The sequence below is a fragment of the Cebus imitator genome, unplaced genomic scaffold (assembly GCF_001604975.1).
Source record: "Cebus imitator isolate Cc_AM_T3 unplaced genomic scaffold, Cebus_imitator-1.0 Scaffold75, whole genome shotgun sequence".
Lineage (NCBI taxonomy): Eukaryota > Metazoa > Chordata > Mammalia > Primates > Cebidae > Cebus > Cebus imitator.
Genome location: NW_016107390.1, coordinates 5,922,341 through 5,932,828, shown reverse-complemented (window position 1 = coordinate 5,932,828; position 10,488 = coordinate 5,922,341). Strand labels below are relative to the sequence as shown.

At 37.7% G+C, this 10,488-nt stretch overlaps 1 protein-coding gene across 1 annotated transcript in view; it reads right to left on the bottom strand.

Moving 5' to 3' along the window:
* Positions 1 to 1,403, bottom strand: part of FH (fumarate hydratase) — a 23,144-nt gene extending 21,741 nt beyond the window's left edge. Inside the window, exon 1 of the mRNA XM_017532122.2 lies at positions 1,215 to 1,403. Within this exon, the coding sequence (XP_017387611.1) occupies positions 1,215 to 1,346 (132 nt within the window). The 5' untranslated portion in view covers positions 1,347 to 1,403. The remainder of the gene's footprint in view (positions 1 to 1,214) is intronic.
* Between the last annotated feature and the right edge of the window lie 9,085 nt (positions 1,404 to 10,488).

Below are 10,488 nucleotides of genomic sequence, written 5' to 3'. Positions count from 1 at the left end.
TTTTTGAGATGTAGTGTCTCTCTGTCGCCGAGGTTGGAGTCCAGTGGTGCGATCTCGGCTCACTGTAACCTCTACCTCCCCAGTTCAAGCGATTCTCCTGCCTAAGTCTCCTAAGTAGCTGGGATTCCGGGGGCGCGCCACCACGCCCAGCTAATTTTTGTATTTTTAGTAGAAGCAGGGTTTCACCATGTTGGCCAGGCTGGTCTCGAACTCCTGACCTCAAGTGATCCACCCGCCTCAGCCTCCCAAAGTGCTGGAATGACAAGGGTGAGCCACCGGCGCCCGGCCGACTGAAATCACAACCCAGATTGCAAACCTCATGCTACACCAGAGTGCAGAACTATGAACTCTTCCTCAACTATCATTTCTCATACGTTTCCTCTCAATACACACATGTATTTAAAGCTTTTAAAGAGCCTGCGTTACTACAGGTGACACTCTACAGGGCAAAAGGGCTTAGGTTAGCATGTCATAACTTGATCCTGGATCTTTAAGTTTCTTAGTTGTCTTTCTGAATACAAAGTACTGACTCGGCGATCGCTAGGTCCCGGCCAATCTGCTCCAACATGCTTCAGCACACTCTGCCCAAGGTCTTCGGAATTTAAGTGTTTTTAAAAGTTATGGGAAAACCATAATCAGCCTAACAAACTGAACAGGCAATTTCAAGAGAAGTAAAATGTTCGAAGAATCTTCCAGGCCCCCTGGAGGGCCTGAAAGCCGTGCAGTGGCCCTTGGCGAAACAAACCGCACTTCAGAAACCACTGGATGCGCAGGCGGCCGGTGTCGGCCAGGAAGGCCCAGCTGAGGGGCCGGACGCTGCGGGAGCCGCCCCTCTCCCAGCACCCTCCGCCCGCCCCGGCACTGTCCTTGAGGGCAGCGCCCCAGGGCTGGGGGCCTCTGCGCCGGCAGGAGTGCAGTTACCCCAAAACGCCCCGGCCTAGGCCTGCCTGGGAGGGCTCCGAGGAGGCACCGGGAGCAGCCCGGCAGGACCGTCTCCGCCAGCCGCCATCCCTCCCCAAGCGCCCTCCCGGGCTGCGGCTCCATCCCTGCGCCGGAGGAGGCGTTCCGAGGCCGGCACGGGCGCTGAGCCCAGAGTCCCGCGCAACCCGGACTCCCGGGGAACCCCTCCCGCCAAGCCGCGGGCGTCCGGGCCAGCAGGCAGGAGGGCTGAAGGTCACCGCGGGGGAGTCCGGGGGACGGCGGCCTGCGCTCACCATTCGAGCTGCGTTCGGGGGCCAAAACCAGGGCACGGCCGCGCCACCCAAGCCGGAAGCCGAAGCTGAGGCTGAGGCAGGAGCCCGCGCGACGCGACGCGAGCGCGCGAGGAGCCGGAGTGCTCGGTACATGGTGCTAAGGCAGCTTGGGTAGATTTTCTGGGCGGCTATGACCACGCCTCCGCGCGGCTGTCAGAAACCGTCACGCCTACCGGCGCCCGTTCTTATCCAATCAACAGCCTCACACCAACAGGTGGGGCGGGACCAATCGTGAATGGCCAGTAAAGAATGAGGGGGCGGGTTAACTTTCTAGTAGCAGTGTCAGGTTTAAGGCCCTCGGATTCATGGGAAACTGGAAAGGGGAATTATGGGAAAGGAGGTTCTCGTTATTCTTGGAGCCAGTTTGATTTTCACGTGTGGCTTTGGAAGGCGGGAGTATTAGCCGGTGAATCAGGTCGTGTTTGGTTGGTGAAATAGCCTAGAAAGAAATGTTTATTCTTTTATTCGTCATGTAATCACTCATTACATGTTCTTGCTGCTGAAATCCTTTTCCATTTCTTCCAGATTCTATCTTCTGTGTAGAAATTTTGGAAAGTGCAGCAAACTGTAGAAAATGAAATAGTAATTATTCATAATGTCACAATTGAAAAATAAGATAGTTATTTCTTTTAACTTATCATTTTGAGATCTTGCTACAGTTTTCTTTCTCTTCTCAACCTTAACCCTCAGAACTCTTTTTTTTTAATGTAGTGTGGAAGAGGAACACAATTATAGGTAACCACCGAATTTTTATTCCCAGTTTTTTGCATAGCTAATTTATACATTTTCAAATTAAGGAAGCCATTTGTTTTAATAGGATAGTTGATTACAGAAAAGCAGGAACTAATATAAAATTGCATTTGAACCACAGTTTTATATTTTCTCTTTTTTATTGCTTGCAACCAGATGACAGTAAAGAGAGAGCGGTTGGATGATGCCTTGAAGTCAAAAGTCCAGAACGTGCAAAGCCAAATTTATGAGTCAAACTTGTAAACTTGTCCAACCGTTTGGTAACATTATGTTATTTTGTGACTTATAAATTTGACATACATTTAAAATATAATAATTCAAATGAGATTGTAACGTTGAACTAATATCAAAACACACTAGAAAACTGAATGCAAATTATTTAAAACATTGCTAATAATGGAGTGACATTTTGTTTTTGTTCTCCATCTTCCCAGCAGGTATCATTATTTTGTATATCACTATTTTGATGTATCCTTTCAGTTCTGTGTTTGCTTCGCACACTAATATGCAAACAATGGTTTTAATATTTTACTTTAAAGTTTTACTGTTGTATAATTGAACTCTATGCTTTTAAAATATAGCCATGATCTTTTAAAAATTAATCATATTGCATCACATGAATATAAAATATTTTATTTATCCAGTTTCTTAAGGATATTTGTCCTTACTATTATACACTTTAATGAACATATGTTTATGATTTTTTCATAGATCATCTCTTTCTTCATTGGGTAATGCCCCTATTTATTGCTATTTTTGCTTGTTATTTTAAACTTTTTTTAATATTGATATTTCAATACCAATTTTGTATTGGCTATTTGCCTGATGTATATTTCTTATTTTATTTCATTTTTTGTTTCATTTTTGTTTCAAGCACGTCTTCTATTTCTACCAAACAGTTTAACTTTTCAAAATCCAAATTAATAGCCTTTTTATAAATAGATTATTTTAATCCCTTTTAACAATCATTTATGAGACATTATGTTCTAGAATTTTTCAAAGCACTTTATATGTATTAATTCTTTGAACACTCAAAAACAACCCTATGAGATAGGTCCTGTTATTATTCCTGTACATGGAAAAGAAAAATTGATGCCCAGGAACATCCAAGTATTTATTTGTGTGTTTTACTTCGATTTACTAGTGAAACTGATTTTCTATCTGTAGCAGCAATATGAACTTACATTTTTATTTAAATATTCATTTTATTTGAAGTAAAATATTAAGTATATTATGAAGGTGCTATATAAATGACTAAAATTTGGGAAATGTTAACTTAGCTAATTTATTTTTATTAATTAATAATAAAATGTACTTAAAGCCTTTAAATTAATAAAGGCTAGATATCTTCATGTTAGAGTGACTGTTTTATCTATGAAATAATGTTTTTACATTGCTTAGAGTTTGGGGTATTTTTAACTTTGGACTTGTCTGATAATAATTGACCTGCTTTCTTCTTGTTGATACTTGCCTGGTTTGTTCTTGTTTGTTTTACTTTGCTTTCTGTTCAAGGTAGGAGATGTGATTGGTGTCCTGCTGTGAGGGACAAGGGAACAGTGCAAAGGTTATCTCTTGACTCTGTTCTAAATCTCAACACCTGACTGACAAAACTGATAGGAAGGTTCAAATTGTATCAGTCAAAATGTTCTCATTATTCAAAACAAAGACTTTTGCAAATTCTAATTTAGCCTGGGAGGTTACCAGAGGGTTTCTTAGAGGAAGCTTAACAGAAAGCTTGGGACATACAGCCATTAAAGTCTCCCAGAAAGTTGAGCAAATATTCAAAGAGAACAAAAATAAAAGAAGTTAATAAAATTAGAGAAAGAGTTCAGTATGTCTAACATGTGAGTAATATAAGGGAAACATTAGGAAAAATGGAAGAAACCTTAAAAAAATAAATTCCAAAAAATATTGTAGAACTAGCAGATATGAACTAGCCAGAATGAGTTATGTCAACAAGAAATGTTAGAATACCAAAGGCAAAGAGAAGAGACTAGAATCTTTCAGAGAGAAAAATAAATCAGTCACATACAAAGGATTAGAAATCCTTAGACTTCACAACAATAATATCGGAAGCCAGACAACAGCTGAATGATACCTTTAAATTGTTGAAGGAAAATAATTTCCAACTTTTTACTCTATATCCAGAGAAATCTAGTCTTTGGATAGAATTAAAATGTTTTCACATGATCAAGATCTCAAAAAATTTACTTCTCCTCTATACTTTTTAAGAACATGCCTCAAATAAGTGCTCCACTATAACTAGGGGTAAACAAAGAAACAGAGGAAGAGGAAATTATGGACTTAGAAAATAGGGTCTTCAACACAGAGACATATGTGGCACATTGCCTGAATCAGGCTATGACAGCTGTGCACTTAGCATAGACAGCAACCATCTCAGATGGAAGCAGGACACAGTCTCCAGAACAGATTTACTCAAAGAGATAAAATTCCTAATGCGTTGAATATATTGAGAAGGAATTTAGATGATTAGGGGAGAGTTTGAGAGTTACATTTATGGTAAGTCTTAGAAAAGTAACCAAAAGGAAAAAGCATGACAGTTAAATAGTTGTATTTTGCAGGAAAGGAAAAATAATCATCAAATTTGAATGGCTACAGTTATAATAAATCAAACGTTGAATGCCAATCTACCGGAAATGATGATGTAACTATACTGAAAGGATGGGGAGATGGGAAGAGTGTGGAGTTTGGAGAGATTTGGACATGATGATGAAAAAACATTAATCTTCATCTTCAGTAGTGAGAAGTCATGATCTAATACCTAAAACCATAAACTGAAAAGACAGAAACAAAAACCAAGAAGTAATATTTAGAAATGTGGAATTATATACTCAGGAGCTGAAAGGGATCCCTCTGTGCAAGGATAAATGGCAGAGAGGTAGCAAGGATGATGACTGTTCAGGTTGGATATCTTGCAGAACTTTTGTATTCCTAAGACTATGTGCATGTACAGAAACTTTGCAAAACACTCAAATTACCAACTAAAAAAGTTAACCAACCTCTCTCTCCATTCTCCAAAAAAAGATCAATTCCTCAATGTGCTGGATTCCATTCCTCCTCAAAGACACCACCCACTCTTTTTCTTACTTCATTCAGTTATTTCTCTTAATTGACCCACACCATAAGTTAATACAGGAACTTTGCTGTCTCCGCTCTCATATTCAAAACAAAGGAAAGCTGCCCTGACTTTGCATCCCACTTCAACTACCTCCTCATTTCCAGGACATATTTGATCACCATCTTCACTTCTTTCCTCATCCTATTGCGATCTGTCTTCAGTACATGTCACTTCATTGACACTACTCTTGCCAGGGTCACCAGTGACCTACAAGGTGCAAATACAATGAACAGCTAATTTCCTATGTTTTCTGTGGCCTTGACACAATTGACACTCTTTGGAAATACCTCTTTCTTGCTCTTTGAAATACTGAACCCTCCTTATCTCCCTCTCCCAAACTCTCACTTTGTTTCACTAGCTACTCCTTCACATTGTTCTTTGACAGATTTTCACTTAAAAATAGGGAAGGGCCTCAGGCCTCACTCCTAAATAGTCTTCCCTTTTTAATTCCTTTTTAAAATGTAATGGGACCTCAGGTACAGAGGATTGCGTAAATACACTAATCTTATGACATGTTATGGAGTGTAAGGTTCATTCTTGTTTTATTTAAATATTTCTTTTCTATTCCTATTTTGTATTCATACTCTCTTTTTTTAAATTTCAATAGTTTTGGGGGAACAGGTGGTTTTTGGTTACATGGATAAGTTCTTTAGTGGTGATTTCTGAGATTTTGGTGCACCCATCACCTAAGCAGTGTACACTGTACCCAATGTGTAGTTTTTCATCCCTCACCCCTCCTATCCTTACCTCTGAGTCCCCAAAGTCCATTATATGATTATTATGACTTTGTGTCCTCTAGCTTAGCTTTGCTTAGCTTCTTATTCTCCTATACCCTTTCTCCTTTCAGACCCCTAGAAAACTATTATAATGTGTTTATTTTGTATCTTTTTGTTTAGATGTATTCCTGTAAAATTTGTACAGTGTTTTGTGCAGTTTAAATTTTCATGTAAATGGCAATAATTTACGCCATTCCCTTTCTTAACCATCTTCTCAATCAATCGTCTTTCCCTAGGTGAGATCTTCGTTCCCGTGATTTTCAGTACCATCTTTATGTTGCTATACTGATGCTGCTAAACTTATTTTTCCAACCTAGGTTTCTCCTAGCTCTAGATTTACATATCCAACTGTGTGCTTAGTATGTCTATTTATTTATCTAACTCAATACTCACATCTTAAAGTTAATATACCCTAAATGATAAATCTCAGTTGGCACCCCCGCCCTAGTCTTCTATACTCAGTAAATGGTACCTACTACCAGTTAGTCAAGCTGGAAACCTGCAAGTCTTCCTTGATTCCTGAACTCTGCCCCCATTTCCCAAACATATGTGTAATTATGCCAAATTCACCAGCAGACCCTGGTCATTCTACCTCAAATTTATGTCTTGAATCCATGCACTTTCCTCTCTTTTTACTTTCACCAGTATCTATTTGTTAATCAGACAAGTAAACTAATAAGCCAGGTCAGTTCTTAGAATAGTAAACACAACAAAGGAAACAAACAAGATGTTTAGAGAGTGATTGAGTGTTGCTTCTTTTAGGTAAGGTGATCAAGCTAAGGATATTGTATCTGAGCTGAGATCTAAGCAACGAAAGGCAGCTATGATGTAAGAGTATTCTAAGCAGATAGCTACAAGTACAAAGCGCTTGGTTAAATGAATAAACAATTATTGAGCAAGCTGATGTCGTCAAAGTGAGATAATATTCTGTCAATTTCAACAATTTGAGAATGATGAAAACATCAGAGTAAATATTGTTTTAATTAATCCTTTGCTAAATTTTCTTTCCATAAATTTTTATTTTTTGTGATCCTGATTTGTTAAATGTAGAAATATGTGTAAAGTGGAAATATTCAGTGCCTGATGTGAAGTATACTGCTCTTGGAGTCATTCTATTGTAAAAGTGCCAGTTTTAGGAATTAACAAATAACTGAATCCCAACAAAATGAATTGCTTGCTGCTATTGACACAAATTACTCTATAAATCCCTACTTATCCCTCAGTTTCAAGTTCTTCAGGCACAGAGAATGGAGGAAGCTAGTCTATCAGTTCTTCTCTCCCTCAAGAACATCATCCAGAGAAAGAAGTGGTTGTAATCTTGAACGTTCCTGAGGCTCCTCTAAGGCAATGCTTTCTACCTGACTTTTATGAAGAACAGAGGGATAAGCAGCCATGGTCAAAATAATAACTTTATCATAATTAAGCTTTGATCAAGCTTTTGCAGCCCTTTCTCTGTCACGCACTATGGATTGTCATGTTATCCTTCAATTTCTGAAAGTCATCTACTGGGTCGTTCTTCTCAGATCTGTTTTCCCTGCCTAACCTGATACAAAAGTTGATTATCTCTTCCTTCTTCTTCCAAGTCAAAGATCATCAAATTCAAATTATTCAGGTGTTATTATAAAATGTAGCTATCCAAAGATATGGAATCAACCTAAACATCCATCAGTGGCAGATTGGATAAAGAAAATATGGTGCATAGACACCATGGAATACTGTGCAGCCATAAAAAAGCATGAGATAATGTCCTTTGCAGGAACATGGATGGAGCTGAAGGCTATTATCCTTAGCAAACTAACTCAGGAAGAGAAAATCAAATACTGCATGTTTTCATTTATAAGTGGGAGCTGAATGATGAGAACACACAGATACAAAGAGGGGAACAACAGACGCTGGGGCCTACTTGTGCCTGGAGGGAAGGAGGAGGGAGAGGATCAGAAAAAATAGCTGTTGGGTACTAGGTTGAGTACCTAGGTGATGAAATAATCTGTACAGCAAACTCCTGTGACACAAGTTTTCTAAACCTAAAAGTTAAGGTAAGATAAAATAAAATAAAAAATAGAATACATCTACCAATTTAAGTTTCGTTTAGTTTGGATTGTCAAAAAAAAAAAAGGCAAGATGAGATATGAAAATTGTCACTTTTTTGGAAAACAGTCATTTATTACTGACTGTCCCTATAACAGAAATCAGGGACATTTCTCAGAGTTAATAATACAAAAATATTCTAAGGATGAACTGAGAAAACTGAGACTTCCTGTAAGAGTCATAATAACCATTACTTATCAGTCTATTCGCACATGGTTTACATGCTGCATAGTTTGCATGATTCATTATTCATCTCTTTTATCTCAACTACTGACTTGACATAATTTTTTTGGCCCATAAATGGAGAGTTATTTGACCCACCTAATAAGTGATTTAGAAAAATCATAGAACAACAGTTATCAGCATCCTTACAGTCAGTTTTAATGTCATAAAACACTGTTTCAGCCAGGTTATTTGTGAGGTGGGTCACCATTTGTTATACGTAGGAGTTTAAGTATCAAAATTTGACAATTATCTTTAAAAAATAAGCAGATGTAATACCTGTTCACTCAGATAATAATATATTATTGAATATGTGCTTCTTTGAGTCGAAGAAAAAGGGTAAGTTCCTAGCTACTAAGCAGAAATTTGTATATAAACTTCAGGCTATCTCGTCTGTGACCAAACTGCTAGTATTAGTATTTCCATGAGAGTTTATCTTTCATGTGAATAGCATTTAAAACGAATGTGTCATGTGTTGTGGAAAAGGGTTTTGAACTTCTAGGTTTGAAGAGAGCAAGCAGCATGACAATCTCTAGTTTTGTCTCATATGGTCTATGTAGATATCAAAGCAACAGCTATTCCTAAGACAGACCTCACTGATACTGCACACTGAACGAGTGTTGTATCACCCATAAGCACAAGGCAGACGCAAAAATAAACCTACTCGAAAGCAATATACTGATGCCTGAAGGCTCAAACTACTTACATGTTTTTGTTTTTTTTTTTCAACTACAATTTTGAGCAGTCCAAGTTTAAAATGCTCACATGGAAATTAGATGACGTAAGTATCTACAAAAGATAAGTAACCATCAAAGCAAAGCCACAGTAGAAATTATCAGACACAGACCATAAGGCATTCATGTTTATTATGTTAAGTAATAAACATAAGCTTGAGAATTTTGACAAAAGTACTGGAAACTAAAAATATTGTAGTATATATGAGAAAGAACCAAATAAAAATTCCGGAACTAAAAAATTACAGTAATCAAAGAACACAATGGATGTGTTTATCAGCTGACCAGACAGCAGAAAAAAGAATTGGAAAATTGCATAATACATTAAAATAACTATCCACAGTGAAATGAAAGAAATTTCATCTCTTTCACGACAAGAGATGAAAATACAGATAAAAAGATAAGAGACATGGAAGACCAAACAGAAAGGTTAGTGGCTGAGAATATTCTACAACTGGCAAAAGTAACCAGTCTCTATTTAAGCAATCCAATGATTTCCTACTAGGATCTATAAATGTTTATCTAGATATATCTTTGTGAAACTACAGAAAGCCAAAGACTCAAGTTAAAAGATAAAGATCAAACACTAGACTGGATTTTAAAATGTTCAACCAAATAATGTTTACAAAGGCCACATAAGGATAAAAGAAAGTTGAAAACAAAAGGGTGGAAATTATATAATATGTAAATGCTAACCAAATACAAAAGCTAATAGTAATATCAAATAAATTTTATGGCAAAAATAATTCTTTGCTTCATAATAATCAAAGCTTTAGTTTACCAGTAATGGATAGCACCTTTAAATGTGGATTGTTCCATATAGACAGGATGCTGAAGAAATAGACAAATACCAATCACAGCCTGACATTATTTAGCATACCTTTTTTTCAGTAATTGACAAAGCAATCATACCAAAAGTTAGTGAGAATACAAAGGTTTTGAACACATGGTTAATAAACTTGACCTAATGGATAGGTATAGGAAAATATATAGAGTAATTTCAGAATATATATATATTTCAAGTACACACAAAGCATTTACACAGATTTATCATTTGTTGGCCATACAACAAGTCTTAACCAGTTTAACATGTTTGAAAATCTATAGCACATATTAGCTGGCTTCACTGGAATTTTGCTAAAAAGCAATAACAATAAGATAACTGGGATATCTCATGCATTTGGAACTTAAGAAATAAACCTCTATTTCACCCTGTACTGGAGGTACTAGCCAGCATGAAAGGGAATCATTCAATTAGTCAGTAGGAAAGAGAGAGAGAGAGATAGAGAGAGAGGGAGAGAGAGAGAGGGAGAGAGAGACTACCATAATTGTGGTGAAGAGAAAAATCTTATCATTCATCCAGTCAATAGGAAAGAAAGATGGACGGACAGACGGAAGGAAGGAAGGAAGGAAGGAAGGAAGGAGCTGTAAATCCAGCTACTTGGGAGGCTGAGGCAGGAGAATCATTTGAACCCGGGAGGCAGAGGTTGCAGTAAGCTGAGATGGAGCCACTGCACTCCAGCCTG